Here is a 23545-nt window from a genome sequence, read left to right as displayed (position 1 = left end):
CCATCATAACATGATAGCATGCCGTGATGGTAGCGTTACCAATGTTCCCCTATAAACAAACCTGTTGAATTGCATAAAATGCATTTGACCTACTGTAATAAACCAGTCGGTTAAGAATTGAGCTTAAGTCATGTATAAAAGTTAGTTGGAACTACAATGACTACAAAGTCGTCAACATAAAATGGCCACAAGGTGGAGTGCTTAGCAAAGGTTTTGAGTTTGACAGATTGGGCCAGAAGCGGATAGGCTGAAACAACAAGCCTCTGAAGTCATACTACAGCAATACATCAGAGCCAGAGGTAATGTTGTAATATATGCAATAAATAGCATCCATGATATTTTAACATTTAATAGTATGTTGTACAGTGAATGTTGCGTGACCATTAAGAATCAACAGGCTTATAAGCTGTCCACATCAGGTGTCATTGCCATGATGGCTTGTGGACATTTTTGTCAAAATTAAAAAAATTGCTACAGATATACAAAATAAGTAGACAATAATCATTCGCCTGATGAAGACCTAAAAAGGTCGAAACTTTGCGCCATTAATAAAAAGTAAGTTCTGTGGAACAGAGTGTGGATGTTCTTTTCCTCTCCTGGCCAATAATCTCACCAGAAACACAAAGAGCTATAGCCAGGGTTGGATTACCAACATTGGACTGTGAGAATCCAGGAGATTCTTTTGAGGAGTCGGGGGGACTCCCCAAGCGGGGGGTCCGGGCCCTATGGTCCTCCCTCATACACTTTTTAACATAGTAGATGTAAGTCCCTGTGTTTTGGTGAATTTTGGGAGTTTGATACCAATTCCAGGAAAAATCACAATGCAGGGGTCCTGCAGGAGATGTGGTCCAATGGAGACTCCTGCAGGATCCAGGAGTGTCGGCAGCCCTGGCTATAGCCCTAAATGACCATAAAAGGACTGTAACGCAAGTGTTAAAATGTTCACTCAGGGTTATGGGGCTCCTTGCAAATAAAACATTTGAGAACCACCAGTACTAACTAGCTGCTGGACACAGTGTCATAGTAAATCAGTGGAATACTCATTCATATTCTGAAAACACCTGGAGACTTGACATTCAGTAATTGGATATTATGATCAAAATAAGAGCATTATAATGGTGTGTAAAACAGAAAATCTAAAATTTGCCACAGACAAGACCAAGTATTTTGCCACAGACACATTGTCCGTGTACGGACATATTGATGATGACCCCTGGTCCATATTTGTAAGTTAAATACACGTGGCATTGCAAGTTATCATCATCACTTAAATTAGTTTTGTGGAATTCTTCCAATTGTTCCAAGTGTCGGCTACTGTTATGTCTTTGCTGTTACTGCCACACGGCAAACATATTGCGACAAAGTTCACCGTACAGTGAATATGCCAGAACCAAACTGTAGGCCTACATTAGTCCTTCTGGCCTGGTCCAGTGGTGGATAGGTCAAAGGCTGAGTGAGCTTTGTCCTTACCAAGTGATAAATGCCATGACACTGCAAAGTGCAGGGGCATCAAAGCTTGACCTGAATGGCAGGCTTCTCACTCAGACCAACTTTAAAGCTGACGACTGCTATGCTTGGATATAGGTCTCTTCCTCCCCTCTCGTAATAAGGCTCTTTTGACTTCTCATTGAGTGCAAAAGGCGTGATGGACAGCTTCAGTCTCTGTATGGTAGAATAGTATAGGAAGAGACACAAACAAACAAAGATGACATGTGACTTGTTGGCGTAAAGGTTGACCGCATACTATTATGCAATATTTAGAAAATGGTGAGTGTCATTAGCCTATACCTGAGTGAATGAGCCGGGTAGAACCCACATTGTGTGAAGGGCTCCCAGTGGAATCCAAATGATGGAGGCCATAGCAATGAGCCAGCCAATCCCCTGGGCCCAGGGTGGATAGACGTAATTTTCATAACGGGCTGGTTTGAATTGGATGATGGTGAAAACTAGGATTACCTGTCACAAACAAGAGTGATTTAAGTTGTGTTTTGACGTGTGTTCGCAAGGTTTTACTGCGCAGCAAATAAATAAATAAAGCCATTCATAAATGATATGCAAACAGCCTGCTGACTCACAGCAATCAGCACGGGAGCAATGACCAGCCAGCACATTCTGAAGTAAATATTTGCTCTTTTTCCTGTCATCTCTTCAATATTGTCTGAAAGTCGCTTCACACCTGTGGATGGGAAGAAATTAGAGTCAGGCACCTGGCAGTGACCATCCATGTATATCCCTGCCCTAGCTGCCCGAAGCCCAGAAAATATCTCCCCTGGCCAGATGGGATTCTCATTTCTATGAGCTTAGAAGTTTGGTTTCCTGCACAGCAGTTCAGGGTTCAAACCCCGTTGATTAGACATGCATTTGTACTATTAGTATTTTTCCTATTCATTGACTTACTGTAGTGGCTATGATTGTAAAAGCTTATATACTGTAGCTCTCGACATATTGCTTTAAATGTTCCAAAAGGAACAAGCTGCAGTCATGAATATTTTGATTTGGAATGTAATTGTTTAATGTGTCTCATTCAAGTTGGAATTGCAATTATGTTGTCTGGTGGACAATAACCAATAGGTTTGAGCATGTTGTTCTGTTCTCACCATAAATCCAACAGACAGATACCACCTCAAAGAAGGCAAGGAACATGATGGATACTATGGCAGTGTAATGATCCATCAGCTGAAAGACATAGATTCCGACCTGGAAGAAAGACATTGAGGACTGAAGTTTGATCATAAATCATGCAGGAGCTCACTAAACTTGAAAAGGGCCCAATCATTTCTGTTCAGGCAGCTGAAGAAATTCAGCATGAATCCCTATGCATTCTCGGCGTGCTACAGAAGGACAATCATGCTCCATTCACGCCTGATATGGGAACTGCATTGCCCTCGACCACAAAGGGCAGATGTTGACAGCCCTGCACGTCATAGGAGGTGAGCCTATTGTACTTTTACTCCACTACAATTATTAGAAAACATTAGTTACTAATTACTTTGTAGATTTTGATTATTATTACAAATCACACTAACCACTTCTGCCATATATTTTGAGCATTTGAAAATAGCAGATCTACAAGCTCACAATGCGTCGCATTTCAAAATATCTTTGAGTGGTGCTAACCACTCCTATACGCAGCAATGTGTGTCTGTATGTATGTACTGTATGTATGTCTGTCTCTGTGTATGTCTAAGCACAGAGATAGCAGTTTTTCACCACCAAGTGTCACTGTTGCGCAGCCTAACACACACACACGCACAGTACAAGTACAGTACAGCACCACTCAGTTCAGACAGGTCTGATTTTGTATACATTCTGAACTTGAAATGGGACATTCTGCATAATGATTACTTGCACTTTTGGTATTTTCTGTATATTTTGATGCCGATATTTTTGTACTGTTAAATATGGGACTTCTACTTGTAACAGAGTATATCTACATTGCAGTATTGATACTTTTACTTATAAAGTAAAACATTTGAGTACTTTTTCCACCACTGTTGGGATGACCACAATAATGTGGCAACTGGCAAGCTTGCACAAAAATATTTTCACCTATGTTTTTACAGTCAGTTGGTGACTGTAAACATGTGATGTGACAATAAAATGAAGTTGAGGTTGTATATATAGAAGATTGTAAAACAAAAAGATAAGGCCTGTGTACCTGCATGACATGAGGGATCCCGAAAAGAAAAGCAGCACTGCACACTGCCAGAACCAACAGCTCCTTATGTTTGAAAAACTTCATCAGACGTTGTTCATATCCATCCATGAGACTGGTTACCATCACTTCCACCATGGCAAACTGGGCGGGAAAAGAAAGATTATGCATATTGTACCATTATTTAATTGACCAGTTATTTTCTTAAAGGGATTGTGACATAAAAAAAACGTGTTTGTAATGTTTCTCTTTTTTTTGGTTTTCTGTGCTCAATTGCACCCAAAAAACCTGAACTTTTAACATTCAGTAGATTTCCTGTGGTCTAGGGTGTTCTGGCTCAAACAAGTGCTCTGATTTTCCTGTGGAGTGTGATGTAAGAGTCAGCAAATCCCATAGATATGTATATAAGAAATCCCATATATGACAATGGGATTAGCAAGCAGATGTCACTGTTTTCACTGTTTTGCCTGTTTTCATTGCAGCACAAAAGGCTTCACAGACACAGAGAAAATCCCAGACCACAGAAAATCCACTGAATGTTCAAAGTCCAGGTTGTTTGGGTGTAATTGAGGTCATAAAACCTAAAAGAAAAAATAAATGAAAATTAATGTCATGAAACCTTTTAAGACTCCATGAGATTTTTTTGTGGATAAATATTGTATCTTCAAGGTTGGTCTCTCATAAAGATTGAACCTTTACTCCACTGTTATCCATATGCAGGTCAAGGTCAATATATAATACACACATATTATGGTAAAGGCTTTCTTGAGAACTGGATTCTGTGCGCACATGTGGGCGTGTGTCCAGCCATGTGTGTGTGTGTGTGTGTGTGTGTGTGTGTGTGTGTGTGTGTGTGTATGTAGTCTGTGTACCCATTAGCATGCGCAAGAGAGAGAGAGAGAGAGACATTGAAAGAGATAGGTAGTATTTACCTGGCTGTCCAGGCCAAGGCATAGCAACATGAAGAAAAACATCACAGCCCAGAGTGGAGCCACTGGCATTGTGGCCAAAGCTTGAGGATAGACCACAAAAACCAGACCTGGACCTGTAATATACAGTACAAACACTACATATCACTGTGTCATAACAGTAAAGGTAACATTGACTAGTTAGTTCAGTCACTCATTCAAATTATTATTATATTAACCACTTTCATTTACCGATAACCAATTTTTTAAGAACATCTGTTGATCTACAAGCTCAACGTGTCCTGGATGTGTTCTGCTATTTTCAAAAGATTTTCAAAGGTTTTCACCTATATTATATGCTGATGAACGTTGTTCTATTGCACTGTGGTAGAGTACAGATGATGATTGATGATAAACAATTACAGTTTAGTTTACAGTTGGGTTACTTCCTGGATACAGGTTATCTCTTGGCAGTATAGTTTCTGGGACATTTAACAACACCTTGCAGTCTAAAAGTTCTCCATTAATGCGTTATAGACATGGACTGCATAGCATATATCTAAAGGAGTACCCCAAGGCTCGATTTTGGGTCCCATACTGTTTATTATATATATCAATAATACTGTAAATACATTACAAACCTGTAATATACATTTATATGCTGATGATACAATCTTATATTGTTTCTCAGACTCTGTGGAGAAATCTACTCATATGTTGCAACTTGCCTTTGATGTTTTCCAGAAATCATTGCTGGATCTAAAATTGGTTTTAAATGCTGAAAAGACCAAACTTATGTTTTTTACTAAGAGAAGAGCTTTAAATGGAAATGAGCCTCAGCTATACACCTCAAATGGCACCACCATTGAACGAGTACCTTATTATAAATATCTCGGGATCTGGCTGGACGAGAAACTTACTTTTAACACACACATTGAGATTTTAGCAAAGAAATTGCGAATGAAGCTTGGCTTTTTTTACCGAAACAGATCCTGCTTTCCTTGGCCTACTAGAAAGAGACTAATTGAAGCACTTTTCATCTCCGCCTTGGACTATGGGGACATTATTTACAGAAACGCATCAGCTACCACACTTAAAATCTTAGACCCAGTTTACCATTCTGCCCTCAGATTTATAACAGGCGACAGCTATAACACCCATCATTGCATACTGTACAATAAGGTTGGCTGGCCCTCACTTGCGTCAAGAAGAGACCAACACTGGTTTTTATTTATCTATAAAGCTCTAATTGGGAACTCACCTTCTTATTTAAACTCTCTTTTACAATGGAAAACTATTTCTCATCATACACGCTCTCAAGACTATTTGATGCTTGAGACAATACATACCTCCACCACTTCTGGAAAAACTGCTTTCAAGTGCGCTGCCCCACACACTTGGAACACCCTACAAACTTCACTAAAGTACAGCTCTCTTCCTTCTCTATATCGCTTTCAACTTGACATATCAACGTTGGTAAATATCAACTGTACCTGTTTTAATTGAGTTGATCACTATGTAATGTGTTATTACTATGTTATTATTACGAGTCATTTTACTTTACTCATCTATGTTTTGTTTTCTTTGTCCCCCCTATTGTACATTGTTGATGTGTTGTAATCTCGGCACCACTGAAAAAGAGGGTCTCAGCCCTCAGTGTGTTCTCCGAGAACTAAATAAAGGTTGAAATGAAATGAAATGAAAGTGTTACAGTATTTTTTATACGCACATGATGAGACACTGTGCTTAAATCAATAATGACGAAGCGGCATATATTTTTTACAAGCTTCAGTGGCACTTTGATTATGCAACATAGAGGAACTTGTTCCTTTGTTCTTACCGTCCACGGCTATGTCACTAACGGGAATGTCCTGCAAATAGGACATGTAGCCAAAAGCAGAGAAGATGACGAATCCAGCCAGGATGCTGGTAAAGGAGTTGATGAGCGCTATAGTCAAGGTATCCCTGTGGGGAGATAGGATGATCTTTAGATTTAGGTCTCTTTAATGGCTCACACATCTTCGTTTTTAAAAGAGAGTGGGTTGGAGTTGGTTAGGATTCCCAGCTTACTTTAAAATGTTGTTGTTGAAGTTGTTATAGCTAGACATGGCCAAAAGAGAGCCAAAACCTATGCCAATGGAGTTGAAGATTTGAGCTGCAGCATTGACCCATACCTGCAAAAGAAAGCTTATACGTATACTATATTCAAAACCTCTTAGTAACCTTTACCACCATATATGCATACTGCACATTATGGAGGTATGTGTACTGTACACATATCAGGCTACAGGGCAAATAAGGGCATGGCACCCGTATACCTTCAGGACATGATCTAACTCCACCACCCTCCCTGCTCACAAGACCAGCTAACACAGTTAAGCTGTTTGTGCCCAAACGCCCTGGCCAATGCCCCACACGTCCTAGAATCGTATCCCTCCTGGCTCCCAAACTGTGGAATAATACATTGCTGTCAGAACTGCAGAATCTAATTTGATTCCCTGTCATGGTGACTAACCTGTTAATCATAACCCGTTAAGATCTGAGATCAGTGCCTTCTCCAAACTCTTTCATGTCAAGGACCCCAAAATCATATGTATCTGACAAAATCATATGTATATGACAAAATCATATGTATTTGGCCGCCAGTGGTCGACGGTCGACCGCTACCTCAACATATTGTGTTCCCGGGACCCCCCCCCCCCCCCCCCCCAGAAGCAAAGATTCAAGATAAACTAGAAAAAGTGCCCTTCTGGGCACAGGTCTCCACCAGGAGGATAGGAGTGTGTGAGATGTTTGGCAAAATGTTTAGGAGTAATGTAAACATGTTTTTTTGTTTGTTTGTTTTTTGCAACAGTTTTCTTCATTTTGTTGAGGAAATGCAGAGCCAGATCACTCATCGAATCTCTGAGGATAGAATTCTGGATGAGCAGGACATGTGCAGCATTTTGAACGAAACGGGCCACTCCTGAAAACTTTAGAAGGCAATGTTAGCCAATCGGTGTAGAATCTGATAAATCCAACAGACTCGTCTTGATCACATGACTACAGAGATCATGTGTACCGATTTGCGTGAGATTTGGATGAAATCTGTGCGACTAACATAAACAATGTGTTTAGCAGAATTTGGCCTCATGGTGGCGCTATAACCGGCAGATGTGGAGGGATGCAGGGACAATGTTTTTCCATGGCCTCTAGGGAGTGCGCATACATAAGTTGTATACAGATTGATGAAGTTATAGCTAAAAACAGGAATTGGCCTGTTATAGCGCCACCATGAGGCTGATTTGGAAAAGAATGAGTGGCATGTCGTCCTTGGCCTAGTGGAAATGTGTGTGTATAATTTCACGGAAATTGCACACTGTGTTTGTGATTTGTGGCATTTTGTTCGAAACGGACCAATCATGTGAGCTTTGGAAGCCAATATTAGCCAATCAGGATGGAAGATGGGACATTGTGCAGATCTGTGTTGATCACATGACTATGGCGATTGTGTATACCGAATTGTGTGATGTATGGATAAAATGTGTACGAGTAATCTACAGAAATGTGTTTTGCCTAAATCGGCCTCATGGTGGCGCTATAACAGGCCGTTGAGGAATATTTGGGGCAGAGGTTCGTCGTTGGCATCCATGGAGTGTGTGTGCAAAGTTTGGCATGGATCGGGCCAACAGTACCGGAGATTAGCTGATAACGGACGGACGGACGGAAGGAAGGAAGGAAGGAAGGACACACACACGGACGGAGTGCAAAACATACTCTCTCCCCATGCCTTCGGCCTGGTGGAGACAAAAAGTGTCCGCTTTAATTTAAAAATACAAAGGTAAGAGTGTCTCTTCAGGGCAGAGTGATTGTGTTGGGGCATCATGTGAAAAGCAACCTGCAAGCACTCGGCCTTCTCTTACCTCCACAGACCCCAGTTTATTCCAGTCTGGGATAATATAGAAGGATATCCCATCCACAGCTCCAGGCAGCTGGACATTATTTATCAGTAGAGCCAACAGGATTACATATGGGAACAGTGCTGTGAAGTACACCACCTAAATGTGGGATTACACGCACGCACGCGCACAAACACAGCACACAGCACAGCACAGATACACATGAAGGTTTGTTATTTACCATTAATTCCACTAATTTATTTCTCTGTTTATTTTCTCACCTTGCCCGTTGACTTCACCCCCTTGAAGATGCAAAAGTAGTTGAGGATCCAGGCCAGTAGCAGTAGCAGGAACAGCTCCCAACGTAAGTCTCCCGTCTCCTCCACTCCCCCTGTTCTCTCCAACATTTTAAAACTACAACAAAACCATGCAGGAAAACACTGGTCACATTTCATTTTTATGTAAATGATCCAATAAAATGGGCACACCTACAGGTAATTGCGTTAGGCCATCGTGCAACCATTGCTATTACTGTATTATTATGGTTTGTACTTACTCAAGTATAACAGTAAGTCACTTTATATCACAGTTAGAACATCTCTCTTCAATAGCCTCCCATGAATAAATGGGTTCATATCATACAGATATTCTGTAGCAACCACTAACGTGGCTGGGACATTGCCATGTACGATTTACACTTCACTGGCTCCTTTTCAGTTTGAGTTAATTTATGTTTTAGATTGAAATCCGTACACATGAAGTCAAATGGCCTTCCTCAAACACATTCTTTTATCTGAACAGAGTTATCTGAACTGGGTTATTAAGGCCAGTCCACAGACTCCACACAGATGCAACTCCTTGCAACATGCAACTACTTGCAAACATTATCCCCAATGGCAGTTGCTTTGGTGTGGACTGGCATTGAAACTATTTTGTTGCAAGGAGTTGCGACTAGTTGCATTGGTGTGGTCTGTCCTTTTACATGAACCACAGAGCTCTAGAGAGCCAACTTTGTGACATGACATACAGGACGGTATTTGATTTTGTGTTTCTAGTGAGCACAACTATAGAACTATATAAAAAGCTATCAAACCATAATGTTACTTATACTGTTACATGAATGTAGTCACATCAAACAACAACGGCCAGTGATTCTCCTACATGGTGACCCATACTTGAAGAATTGCTGGCTCGCCATGGAAGAGTTTGTGCTTCCATTGGTGGCATAGGTGGTACAGCTGGGTGTGTTCCAGGTGTTGTTGCAGCTTTGCCAGGGCAGCTGGCTCTGAAAGGAGCTGAACATGTAATATAACGCCCAGGCAATGATGACGTTGTAGTAGGTGCACATGGTGAAGGAAATGGCCACTGTCGCCATGCCCACTCCTGAGGGCAAATGTCATGTCATATAAATGTGCATTGTAAAGTTTGAAGAGGAAGGAGGAACATCTGCACACTTGTTTCTAGAGCTCCACAAGAGACATACTTTATTTAATTAATTTCAACCCTTCAGGCAAATGTCCTGACTCAAGTCTGATTTATGCTTTATGATTTATGTCATGTTATAATGCCATGCACGGAAAATAGCTAATCTACAAGCCCAATGTTTCACAACGTTTCGCAGCACAATGCGTTGGGAGCTTTGTAGATGCTATTTACTGTGCGCGTCAATCACACAACTAATGATACATTATGCATCATTTTTGCTGCTTCAGTGATTATGTCACATACATTATCTTGCAATATCTTTACATAATCGGTCACCAAGAAAACATGGGAAGATCACAAATACAAGAACGCTCGCCCCAAAACACATTCCGACCTCAGAATGGTCGCCACCAGGTAATCCTAAACGTAACCTCAGTAAAACTATGCCTCAACCTAACCTTATTCCTAAACGTAACCTCAGTAAAACTATGCCTCAGCCTAACCTTATTCCTAAACGTAACCTCAGTAAAACTATGCCTCAACCTAACCTTATTCCTAAATGTAACCTCAGTAAAACTATGCCTCAGCCTAAGCTATTCCTAAACGTAACCTATGCCTCAGCCTAAGCTATTCCTAAACGTAACCTCTGTAAAACTATGCCTCAACCTAACCTTATTCCTAAATGTAACCTCAGTAAAACTATGCCTCAACCTAACCTTATTCCTAAACGTAACCTCAGTAAAACTATGCCTCAGCCTAAGCTATTCCTAAACGTAACCTTAGTAAAACTATACCTTGGTTGTCCTGTAGGCCTATATGGCATAAGTGTTTTATGAAAATAAAATAAAATAAAATAAATATCGGATCGGGAAAAATCGGTATCGGCAGATACTCAAAATCAAATGATCGGAATCTGATCGGGAGCAAAAACAACGTGATCGGGACATCCCTAACCTAAACCTAACATTATTCTTAAACCTAACCTCAGTAAAACTATACCTAAAACAAACCATATTTCTAAACGTAACTTCACAAACGTATTCCTAACCTTAAATGATGCATGCCTGCGTAGCTAGTTCAGGCAGGCAACTCGCGAGCGCACCTACCTGATCAGGTGACTAGTCTCATGCACTCTTTAGCTGATCAGAGCGGCTATTTTATCTGCCTACCTGCTCATTCCTGGCTTCTCTCCTGCTGTGCGTGTGCGGACGTGCCTCTGCTGCTGCTCCTGCTGCTGTCTCCCTGCCTCGCTTGCTGCTAACCTTGCTGCCTCCCCAGCATCCACCTGTAGGCTCTGTTTCTAGATCCCCCTGCATGGGGGTCTTATTCATTCCCTGTAATTCTATTTGGCTTATAACTTAACTAAAATGTTAATGTTACAGGGAATGAATATAGGGACAGAGACTGACGCCAATCTATGCTTCATATATCTATGCTCAATTATGCTCAATAAATATATATTCTAAATTCACTCCAAGAGTTGTCTGACTAAACCTCAATAAAACAAATACAAGAATACAAGAACCTCTGGGGGTCTGCAAACAAATGGGGGCATGTGTGTGTTTTGGAGGCGAGCGTTCCGGTTACTCTTAGGACATATCAGGGATATGATATTACCTTTGAAGAGTGGGCAGACTTTAGCCAAGGCTTGGACAGGTCCTCTCCTCATGTACTGTCCTATACTCAGCTCCATGAAGAGCAAAGGAATCCCCAGGACCACCAGCATGAGCACATATGGCACCAGGAAGGCACCTAGTATAGAAAGATAACAGACTCACACTTCTACCAAGTTCTTGAAAGAGGTTGCAACCTTATAGGAACAGCTGTGCTTGCATCATTTGGGATGTTTTGACCGCTGTGCCAGTCAACGTGCTTTAGACAGACAGACAAGACAATGCCAAAGGACCTGAGCCTCCTCAGGAAGAACAGTTTGCTCTGGCCCTTCTTGTAGAGGGCCTCTGTGTTATTATCAGTCCAGTTCACCTTGATGTCCATGGTATATTGAGGCCCCCCTCTAAAATGAGATGATGTATCTCTAGAGGTTTATCCTTACAATTTACAATTTAGGCATTTAGCAGACGCTCTTAATCCATAGCGATTTACTGTAAGCAAGAACAAAACATGGTAATACATCAAATATAAAACATGAATAGTCATCAAGAATCATATATGTAAGCTAAAAACATCCGTCTCTAGTGCATTCCACAGTTTTGGAGCCAGAAGGGACAAAAGTTTGGGACATGTGTGTCCCGGCATTTTTATCCTTCCAATAAAGTTACCATATACATGCAATGTCAGGGTGACCGGCATGTAGTCGTTAGGGGCTGTGTGGGCATCCCTTTTAGGCACTCTTTTACATTTCTGCTGATGGAGAAGAGAAGCATGTACCCCAACCTACGTAGGCCTTATAAGAATCATAATGAACAGTGCTAGTGCTTCATCATGCAAACCTCCTCAAGTCACAGGGTTGTGTTAATGCCGATTATATCTTATTACATGGCTTGGTTGAACGCTTGATTCTGATTGGTCAATCGCTGAATTCAGAGGTCTGTTATGTCTTCGCTCCGCTCTATAACAGACCACTGCCTAATCAAACCCTCTGAGAACCAGCTTGATTTAGCCTACTGCTGTTTCCAACATGACAGCCATGTAAACACACACACACACACACACACACACACACACACACACACACACACACACACACACACACACACACACACACACACACACACACACACACACACACACACACACACACACACACACACACACACACACACACACACACACACACACTGTGACACACAATGTCATTTACAGCTAAACATTGCTCTCAAAAATGTTTTTGAAAACATTTGAGCGAGAAATAGACAAAGCAGTATCCAAAAATGGATTCTATTTGGTCAACTCACTTCCTTGTTTTCCGAGTTAGTTCGCAGCCAGCGCAAACCCTATATGGAGCTGCCCTATTCTCACATCACAATGATGTTCTGACATCTGCATAGACTCCTTATTTGGGCATGCCTGACAAAGAACTCCATATATGGCCATAAAAGGGACACAGACATATGGGTGGAGCATGCATTTCCAACTTGCATCATTCCAAGTAGGCCAGTGCCCAATGGGCACCGCTCTAGTTATTATAAATACTAGAGCAGTGCCAGTTGGAGCCTCTACAGCGGTGCCCATTGGGCACTGGCCTACTTGGAACGATGCAAGTTGGAAATGGATGCCCCACCCAGATATTAAGTCTGTGTCCCTTTTATGATCAGGCATGCCCAAATATGGAGTCTATGCAGACGTCAGAATGATGTCAGAATAGGCCAACTCCATATGGCAGGGGTCCTGTCCAGAGCCCGGGCAGAGGCCTACACATTGTGATGTTATAACATCACATTTGGCCTCTGCCCAAAAATGGCACTCGACACCGGGGATGTCAGAACAGGCCAGCTTATGGAGTTCTGTGTCAGGCATGCCCAAATATGGAGTGGTGTGGTGTCAGAACAGGCCAGCTCCATATATGGACCCTGGGCAGGGGCCCTGTCCAGAGCCTGGGCAGAGGCCTTTTTGGGGCGGTTTTGGGCAACCGTAATATAGGCGGAGGACATTATGATGCTCAACATAATTGAATTTGTTTGCTGTTGGTGCTGCTGCATAATTGTATCCTACTTTCAACACATGACTGTGTTTATTGTATAGGCGAGTATTTTATTATACATATGGGTGTTGGAAAAATAAATACAGTGCCCCCTTTGGAAAAATGTTATGGCGCCCTTCTGATTTGTGCCTGGGGCCCGGCATTGCTGTAGTCGTTAAGGACTGGGGCACTCTTTAAATTGCCTAACAGAGATTTACTACAGGCCACGTGTGTAGATGTTTAAAGAGATCCTGTTTACCTGATACCTGCTTTATGACATCCGTACAAAGGTCACCTCTTTAATTTCCTTTGTCATGTTTGGCATACTTTATCATCATAAAGGAAACAAGTTTCATAAAGCTACATTCCAGGACTTATTTTCCTTGAATTTGTATTATGACGGAGTCAACAGTCTCGAGAGACTAGAATCATAGTGACCAGTGTTTAAGCCTGCATAACGGCCACCACAATTACTGAAGACCTCCTCAAGTTACAGGGTTGTGTTAATGCTTATAAGGCTATCATAAAAAGCTGGCACGGGCAAAATGGTGGGCTGCTTGCATCAACTAAAACAAACCAAACATTCATCCATATGGTCCAAGGAACCCCCAAAACATAGTCAAGTGACTACCTTAGTCCTGAGCTCAGATTCATCTTAATTTCTATGTAAAATTGTCCTTAATTAATTTATAACAGGGAAAATGTAACCTACTTTTGCCCTGTTATTAATTCATTAATTAATTAATGTGCATAGAATTAGTACAAAAGTATTTTCATCCACTTCTTTACACATGTAAACCTGTGTAAACCTCACAGTTATTTAATTGCACAGAATTTCCATACTGTTTGCCTTTAATTGGCTTCCAGAAAGTCATGTTTTATGGTCCTTTGTCACAGATGCTTATAATACTTATGATTTAAATGTATCTTCAGATCTTTTGGGGGGGCTTTTGATGCCTTTATTGCTAGGTATACAGTAGACTGACACGAAATGTAGACACCCTGAAATGCTCACTCATGGTAGCCTACCTACATAATTGACTATTATGTAAGTGTATGTTTATGTCATAAACTTCACAAACATGTCATCAATGTCGCATCTGAATCAATATTTGGCTACTATAGCATTAGGAATGTTACTCCATACATTCCTCATGCACCTTAGCATCCAATTACTAGAATAGGTTGAAAACATTGCTGACTTACCTCCTCCACTCCTGTAGCACAGATATGGGAACCTCCATACATTGCCCAGGCCCACAGCAGAGCCAATACCAGCCAAGGTAAACTCTATCTGTTTGCTCCATGTTGGTCTACCAGGTGCTTGGTCCATGGCGGCTTACTCCTCTCTCTCCTCTCTCCCTCGTACTGCATTTCAAAGTGGATTAGGAATTAAGTGAAACTTGATGTCACAACCCTCCTTTATATCTGTAATGATTAGCTTACATAAGCATGTGTCAGCTGCAAGACAGGGCAAGTCCATACATTTCTTGTTTTATGTAGGTCATTGGACCATGTTTATAATGGGTTTATTGAACTTTTAGAGAGACCGCAAGTAATCATTTGAAGCCGTAGGTCTAAGATATGTATCTTATGGCATCTGCTTTCAAAGGTTCCTTGCTGAGGTTTTAGCAACCTTAGGTAATGTGAGTGTTAATAGAGAACAATAATGAACAGACAGCACAGACCTTCAATGGACCGCTGATGCACTCTGAGATCACTCCGAGAATGAAGGTATCAGTCTGGACTGGAGTGACATCACAATATGTAATAAATGTAAATAGTGTGACCAGAAGTCCCCCTTTGCGTGGGACAGTCCCTCATTTCCAAGACTTTTCAGGCGTCCCACAAATTGTAGGGCATTTGAACACCGATGCCTGCCAGTCACAATGTGGGACAGGGTGTCCCACATTGTAACTGGCAGGCATCAGTGTTCAAATGCCCTAATAGTTAGTCCTCCTAATAGTTTGCTTTCTGTTGTAAAGCTCTCTTGTTGTCTCTATTCCTGCAAGATTTTTGAGTGGTGAGCTATGTGTGTGGGTGGCTGGCTGGGTGGGTGAGTGCCTGGGTCTGAGCAAGAAAACGTTTTTCACCATCTGTGCGCAACCTAACACACAAACAGACGCACATATTAACTGTATATATGATGATTTCGGGTGTGCCAGTACAGTACAGTACAGTACAGTACAGTACAGTACAGTACAGTAGAGGGACCCCCACACGGTAACTCTGTCATTTCTCAACTGTTTCGGACGTTGGGCGGCTCGCCAGATTCGGCCCGGCCCCCTGAGCGCGTGAGAAATATCCCCTAGGCTACAATGCCAAGTCGGCCATACCACCCATGACCAAAATTAGCCTTTAAAACAAATCGTGAGACGCCAGAGGGGTTTAATAACAAAATGAGGCCTATGGTCGAATATGACATCAAGACATTGATGTGGCTTTATATATATATATATTAAAACCCCTTAAATAATCACCCTTTTAATTGTCAGGAACTTGTTTGGAATTTGGAATAATCTCACCGTTATTAGTGTTGCCACGGTCCTTTTAAATCCAGGCACTGAACGACAGATGCAGTCGTGATTCCCCGTCCAGATCTCTCCGTTTTGGAGCCGTCGATTCGCCGTGTTGGCCAGTCAGTTGCGGCTTGATCTTTGGAGCTCTAACCCTGTGAGAATAAATGAATGACCAAAGAATTTTCTTCTGTGAAGTTTATTAACGTGTACAGTACACGGATGCTGGTTGACCAAGTGCACCGAGCAGATATTCAAACAGCATAAAAGCATAAAATGATGATACACAATACACTAGTTATTCGGTTCCCACCCCTCTGGTCAGAGAAAAAAGAACAGGGAGACAGGGAGAGACAGACATGAGGGTAGAGAAGGAGGAGGAGGGAGGGGGTGCACTGCAGTGGGTGAAACTCCTTATCTCTATGCATTCGGCTTTGAACCGCTCAGACATGAAGAAAACACTATAATGAGCAAACTGCTCGGCAGAGCCTGGACTCTGGAGTATCCTAGCTCCAGGTCAAGACGACCTCTGGTCCCTCTATGTGAAGGAACAGGCCCTGCTCACGCTAGTGAGTGGTACAAAGTGAAACATAGTTTGTGACTAACGTAAGAAAACATAGTTTGTGACTAAATATAAGAAGTGTTAAATGGAAAATTCCATATCGGCAACCACACTTGTAATTTCACAGATTTGCCAGAAATGCACAGTAGCCTACAACGATTTTCTTTCAAGTGCCATCTCTGCAGAATCAGTTAACCGAAGCCAACCTGTCAAAAGGATGCACCTGTTCTGATCCATCACGTGTTCTGTATATACAGTAATATATACAATGCAATATACAGTAATATTGCATTACGCAATAAAATCCCATAGACTCGTCCTATTTGAATGATCTTGGTGTCAAATCATAAATTTTTCACTATGTAGAATCCAAATTTGGACCCATGGACTTACTCACTGGCTTCCTTGTACCATATACAGTATCAGTCCCAGAATCCTAATATTCTGCTAAATTAGAGGTTTGTGTTATGTCTGACTCGGGTAAAATGTATGGTATTTTAATATTGTTAGAGGTTTAGTGTGTGTGTGTGTGTGTGTGTGTGTGTGTGTGTGTGTGTGTGTGTGTGTGTGTGTGTGTGTGTGTATGTGTGTGTGTGTGTGTGTGTGGGGGGGGGGGGGTCAATGTAGTAGCTTTTCGAGCGGATGTCAACGTACAGCCAGGGCACACTGGTGGCACCGCTCCTGTGAAACTCAACATGGGGTTCAGTATCAGCTGAGTAATTTGTTTGGTGTAGCTAAATAATGACTTCAGTGTCCCAAATGTTGTCTAATAAGCCCTGCATCTTTTAGCTAGTGTAGATTACATGTAGTTTACCATGTATGATGTTTAGTTCAGTCAGACAACTCACGAATAGTTAAACCAATATTTATTGCAGAATGAGTAACAAGTGTGCATATGATATTAGATTTGGCGTTCGGCTCTGCTGGATTTCTCCCTGCTCGGCATGGTTAAGCAATAACACAGAATATAAAGAGCAGGGAGATAGATATACAATAACCCCCCATGGGGAACATAAATAGCAGAGCCGTGGTGGTGCTGGGGAGGAGGTGGGAAAAAACATCGCATACAACCGGGGACCATATGCAGAGGAAGGCAGGAAGAGCATGCAGACTGGTGAGCTTAAGTAGCCCGCCCAATTGGTCAGCTGACTGCCGCATCGGCGAATGACGTGAGGGACTGCACACACTGTACACCCACATAGTAATGCAGCATGTTAACCCCTTGAGTATAGTATGCGCCTTGAGCATGGCATGAACCCCCTTGAGGTTGTCTGAATGAACTAACTTCGCAAGCTACGTCTCATTTCAGTCAGACAACTCACGAATAGTTAAACCAATATTTATTGCAGAATGAGTAACAAGTGTGCATATGATATTAGATTTGGCGTTCGGCTCTGCTGGATTTCTCCCTGCTCGGCATGGTTAAGCAATAACACAGAATATAAAGAGCAGGGAGATAGATATACAATAACCCCCCCAACACACATACTTTCGGTGAACTCTCACCGTTGATCCGGGCAGGTGACCCACTATGGATACACAGTGACGAAATGCAAATATGCATTTCTGGAACCTGCCGGATATGCTAACCCCCCCAACAAAGCAGAACCGGAACGCCCTACGGGAATACTCAACCGATACACATCCGTGCAGATGTCCCACTGAGAATAGTGACGAAATGCAAGCTATGCATTTCTGGATTTTGCACGGATATTTTAACTTTTACGTGAGCTATGTGTAGCCATGACTGCACGCCGAGCCGTGAGGCTTACCTCTTGAGAAAAAATAATGTGTGGGGCCCCGGCCGATCCCCTTTTTTCTTTTCTTTTTTCTTCTCCCAGCATGAGAGACAACCATCTGGGATCGGCTGGGGCATACTAACCTTAAGCTTAGCTGAAAAAGGCCTGCTTGGCTGCGCTCGCCGATAGGCCATTCCTCTATTGCCAATAGAGGAATATTCTACGCTGCTGCGCGCGTGTAGTGCAACCATTCACCATTATGCCGACGTCCTCAGCAAGAGGAACGCCACCGGCCCTCTGTCAGCAAGAGGAACGCCACCGGCCCGCTGTTTCTCAAGCTTGAGAAGAGAAGCGGTATGCTGCTATAGCCATTTAAGCTTGAGGCCATTCCTCTATTGCCACTATAGAGGAATATTCTACGCTGCTGCTGCTGCTGCTGCTGCTGCTGCTGCTGCTGTTGCACTACACGCGTGTAGTGCAACCATTCACCGTTACGCCGACGTCCTCAGCAAGAGGAACGCCACCAGCCCTCTGTCAGCAAGAGGAACGCCACCGGCCCTCTGTCAGCAAGAGGAACGCCACCGGCCCGCTGTTTCAGAGCCGCTATGAACATAAGCTTGAGATGAGAACCGGTATGCTACTATAGCCATTTAAGCTTGAGATAACGACCTGTAAGCATTCCACCCAGCGACCACCGTATATGCAAGGTAATAAGATTACCATTCCTGATCGGATATAGCACTTGCATTCATTACATCCTGAATAAACAACTGAAGCTCTTCTGATTAGATGCACATAATGATTCATGGGCAGCTGAGGACCATGGCCTGAGTTTTGGTTGGCAACTGGCGCATCAGGGTGGCAGTAGAATCAGGAGTAGCGAGGGCATGAGCTGAGAAGACCGATAGCCCTGGCTTAGGCAGGGCTCACGCCACCTTACGGAGTCCAGAACGCAGCCAAAGCAGGTTGCCCAATGCAGAACTAAAAGACACAAGCAGAGACAGAGTTACTTATACTTCATCCTGGCTGAATGATTAAAAGTGTGAATAGGGGATCCTAAGCACGGATCGGAAACAGAGATCATGCTGAGGGTCAAGATCAGCAGAAGAGACTTCCCACACCACACGAGCCCGATAAGCCGTTTAAAGAGAGAGAAACCGATATTTAAAGAGAAAAGCCTTAGATCTTAATCCTAGTCTATTTAGACACCCACGTGATAGATGCCCCTAATGAATTAACTTACATGAGCGGCATATGCTCTTCATGAGGCCTTTGAGCCATTGAATATGAGCTTAAAGAAGTTAAAATAGCTTCATGTCATGCAGACCCGAGAACTGTTCAAGACCACCCTCGTCCAGAACTGGGATGAGATACACTACTATGTTCCATACGAGCAATCTATAATCATGCTGCAGAATCAACAGCGCTGCAGGGTCAGGGTGATGGTGATGGACTTACTTCTTCGCAAGATACTAGAACCATCACTTTCGAAGAAACCCCAACCGACCAACGCCAGCTGAAGAAGCATTGGTGAATCTCCTGACTGAGCGACCTTAGGACGTCTGAGACTTGTGCTGAAAGAAAGCTTAGGACCAAGAGAATATCTGAGGGTCATGAACCTGTTGAACAAATGAGCCACAGATAATAGATAAAACATGATCTGCTTTGAGAGAAAGCAAGATATATGCCTGTCCTGTATAGCCACTTATTTTTGAGTGGTGCAAACCACTCCAACAACCAGCTTGTCTGTATTTGTGTACCTGTATACCTACGTGTTCGTGCAAAGGTGAGCATGGTTACTATGGTTAGTGTGTGACGTCACTGACATAGCTGATCAGACTATATAAGACCTTGCACCACTCAGTTCACACGGGTGTGATTTTTATTATAATAATTAATATTGTTAATACATGTATTAATTATTTAACATGACACTAAACAGCTTCTATGAGGAAGCGATGACAGATAATTGACGACATCGATGCCATTACCTATGAACTTATACTGCATTCATTTAGATTGCCATCCAATGCCATTTGAAGCAATAACTAAGAGGAGCAGAAAAACAAGCCTTGCAGAGTCATGAGGCCCGGGGCAGGAGCCCAACTCTTGATTCAGAAGTGTGAGGCGGATTGATGTACACGTACAGCCCCTGGACGTGACACTGGAATGACGCAGGGACTTACTCCAGTCCGACCATTGATGCAGAGTGCCGAGGATCGGAGGAAGCACTGGGTTCCCATTTTCCCGGAGTCTTTGGTATGACCCAGCCGGTGATCGAGCCACAACCTCCCAGACCCTGGGCGGACTCGACTAGCAGCGAGGCCCCTGAGCTGGTACCAGAAAATGAAGGCTTACAACAGATTTCACCTGATAGTAGCTACCAAGTAGCTACCAAGCGGCCACGAAGAAAATCGGTCCCATCCCTACTAACTGCAACGTTAAGTAGATTAACAACAAGATATGAGTGAGCGAGTGAGCGAGAGGCCAAGGGTGGCGGGGGACACCCGACAGTCAGCCAGCGCTCGGAGGCCCCCTGAGGGTGGAGGCCCGTTTCAATTGAAACTGGAGAAACAAGCAAAGGCCTCCTATGCAAGTTGCAACTAACCCAAACTTATGATATATCCACTGCGGAATTAAATAGACATTAAACGTCATCACTGTGATATTTGCCTAATGCTGTTACTCAATACTATAGTGGTACTGAGCGACATCAAATCGATTACTGGTCTGAATACAAACTGGCAGACTACATTTCCCGGCTGCACCGGGGAAAACACAACCAATAGGGTGTACCAAAATCTCCTGGAGGGGGCATCAACACATGTGTCACATGGTAGCGGCCGCCATACTTGCTGGCTTGTTTGCATTGAGAAAAACAAAACAAAACTGACCTCACAATGGTGCAGACTTGCTCAGTAAATAAGTGCCACAGCAGGTCACGTCGAGGAAATGAGCCAGAAAACGTAATTAGATGTTCAGCTTTCCAGCATGGAGACAGCATCAAGGAACCCAGATTGACGAGTTTACAAAAGACGTAGAATGGCTTGGATCGGCGCATGGGCGCAGAGACATGTTCAACAAAGTATCTAAGCACAGCCGTGTTTGTTCACAACATTTAACTTGTCCTTGTAATGTATTTGGGCCCGACGTGGTGTTGGTTCACTATGTTGTCGCCAAGAACGAGCTTAATATTTACAAATACATACCACCGTCACTCTATTCTGAGTGATGTGGGCTAGGATTTAATGCCCACGAGAGGGCCGTCCCAAGCTTTTCAGACGCCACCCCCTCTTGGTGACGTACACGTTTTCACACGCTATAGGTCGCACAAGCACTGCGACACGGAAGCCAAGCTTGCTGCGAACATAGACATACGTCTATGGCTGCCTTCCTTCATCCCGGGTCCCCTCACGGATAAGTGATGAATTAATGTTTAGGAGTTTCACTTTAGAGCTCCTGGCAGTGGATGTTAGTTGTGCAGAAATGAAGCAATACGCAAGCTGCTAGCCTACCGCCTTTTGAAACATCTTCAGTCCCACAAAGCAACTGCCATTACCTAGTCCTACTCAAGGACTGATCAACAGAACATACAATATGAATCTGAAACATTAAAGGTGACAAATGGGCAATGGGACACACGGTGACAAGACGCTATATATATATATATATATATATTGACCGACAGCTAGATATGCTTGAAGAGGCGGACGGAGGCAACAGTTTGTTAAGGCTTTTAACTCTTCTCCAAGACAGCTCAACCCGGATAGTGAAGCTGAGACATGATACAACGAAAAGAAAGCACTAATTAAATGATGCCCATTGAGAAATACGTCCGAAAATAAACAGCTAGAAACAAATCTACAGATCTACAGCAGTAGACAGTAGGCTATGTCACTTGACATGAGATTACTGCAAATGCATTTGCAATTTTAACCTACTTTAGAATGACGCTGCACATAACTGAAATGGATTGAGATGAATTAACCATAACGTATGATACTGTCCTTATGAATTGGAAACATGGAATAACTTTAAGATTAATAACTATGCCACATATGACTTGACAGTCAGAAAGCTCTTCTAGAGCTGCATAAATGTATTAGTGTTAACCAGGCATAAAACTGAAGCATAATAAATCACAGGCAAAAGGGTGCTAGCTTTAGCATTAGTTTAGCATGAACAAACCCTCATGGCAATGAGGAAGCCTCAACACCACATGGCTACAAAAGCACCAACCTATATCAAGATTGCAATTAAGGTAGTTACCTCACAGACAACACTTCCAAAGCACATATAGAAAGTGTTTTAAGGAATACTTTGGTAAGCAGAGTGTGACTGAAGTCTTGCTCCCAAATGAATTAAACTGCTAGGAGACAACCGGCAGCTGAGTTGCCAGATCTTGAGAAAGAAAGCAACCAGGTGTAGAACCATCCTGTACCCGACTAGGACTCGCCACGTGACAACTTAACTTAACAATATATACCCTACTGACTACGACGACTTTGAAACAATACAGTTCATTGGACAAGGTCATTTGGATCCATGACAGAACACCAGAACCGAACAATTGACTTACAGAAAACAAGCCCAACATTGCTTATAAAAGCAGACGTGGCAACCACTGCACATGAGTTGAGGACCCATCACTGAATGGGAGAAACACTGCACCTGGGCTGACTTGGCAAAACATTAGCAAAATGAGAACTTGGCTATAGAACACATACCATGTTACAATAGAAGCTGCAGCACTGACTGCGCATCCGGCTTAATTACCAAAACGGGCTATTATGAAGCTTGTTGAAGCCACATAGTAGAACTCAGCAGCATTAGCAGAATCATATCAAACTCAATATTTGCATACAACCTGCGGGCCCTTATCACAGCAAGGACAGTAGCTGAGAAGCATAATTTAAGCAGAAGTAGCTGCACACACGGACAGCAATAGCAGCAGCAACAACCATGAGGAACAAAAAACATCGCATACAACCGGGGACCATATGCAGAGGAAGGCAGGAAGAGCATGCAGACTGGTGAGCTTAAGTAGCCCGCCCAATTGGTCAGCTGACTGCCGCATCGGCGAATGACGTGAGGGACTGCACACACTGTACACCCACATAGTAATGCAGCATGTTAACCCCTTGAGTATAGTATGCGCCTTGAGCATGGCATGAACCCCCTTGAGGTTGTCTGAATGAACTAACTTCGCAAGCTACGTCTCA

The 23545-nt window shown here is 42.8% G+C and overlaps 1 protein-coding gene across 1 annotated transcript; it reads right to left on the bottom strand.

Annotated features, from left to right (window-relative positions):
• Positions 1-371: 371 nt before the first annotated feature.
• LOC306927409 (sodium- and chloride-dependent GABA transporter ine) lies at positions 372-16268 on the bottom strand. The gene is made up of 14 exons (XM_079507135.1): positions 16032-16268; positions 14713-14874; positions 11484-11618; positions 9617-9824; positions 8723-8855; positions 8466-8600; positions 6634-6737; positions 6404-6528; positions 4588-4700; positions 3659-3799; positions 2598-2697; positions 2076-2176; positions 1789-1956; positions 372-1662 (listed from the first exon to the last, which is right to left on the bottom strand). Exons 2-14 carry the CDS (start codon positions 14837-14839, stop codon positions 1510-1512), a joined length of 1743 nt encoding a protein of 580 aa, XP_079363261.1. The 5' UTR covers positions 14840-14874; positions 16032-16268; the 3' UTR covers positions 372-1509.
• Positions 16269-23545: the final 7277 nt, after the last annotated feature.

Source organism: Electrona antarctica (assembly GCF_951216825.1).
Source record: "Electrona antarctica genome assembly, chromosome: 8".
Classification (NCBI taxonomy): domain Eukaryota; kingdom Metazoa; phylum Chordata; class Actinopteri; order Myctophiformes; family Myctophidae; genus Electrona; species Electrona antarctica.
The sequence above is the reverse complement of the archived record's forward strand: the minus strand, read 5'-3'. Positions and strand labels throughout refer to the sequence as shown.

What these genes read in the sequence shown, in the direction of transcription:
- LOC306927409 (XM_079507135.1), bottom strand. Translation starts at nt 14,839, where the DNA reads ATGGACCAAGCACCTGGTAGACCAACATGGAGCAAACAGATAGAGTTT. An exon ending in GGATCCCTCATGTCATGCAG is followed by an intron (nt 2,698 to 3,658) that starts GTACACAGGCCT and finishes TCTTTCTTCCAG; the next exon opens with GTCGGAATCTATGTCTTTCA. An exon ending in TACCCGGCTCATTCACTCAG is followed by an intron (nt 1,663 to 1,788) that starts GTATAGGCTAAT and finishes TCTACCATACAG; the next exon opens with AGACTGAAGCTGTCCATCAC.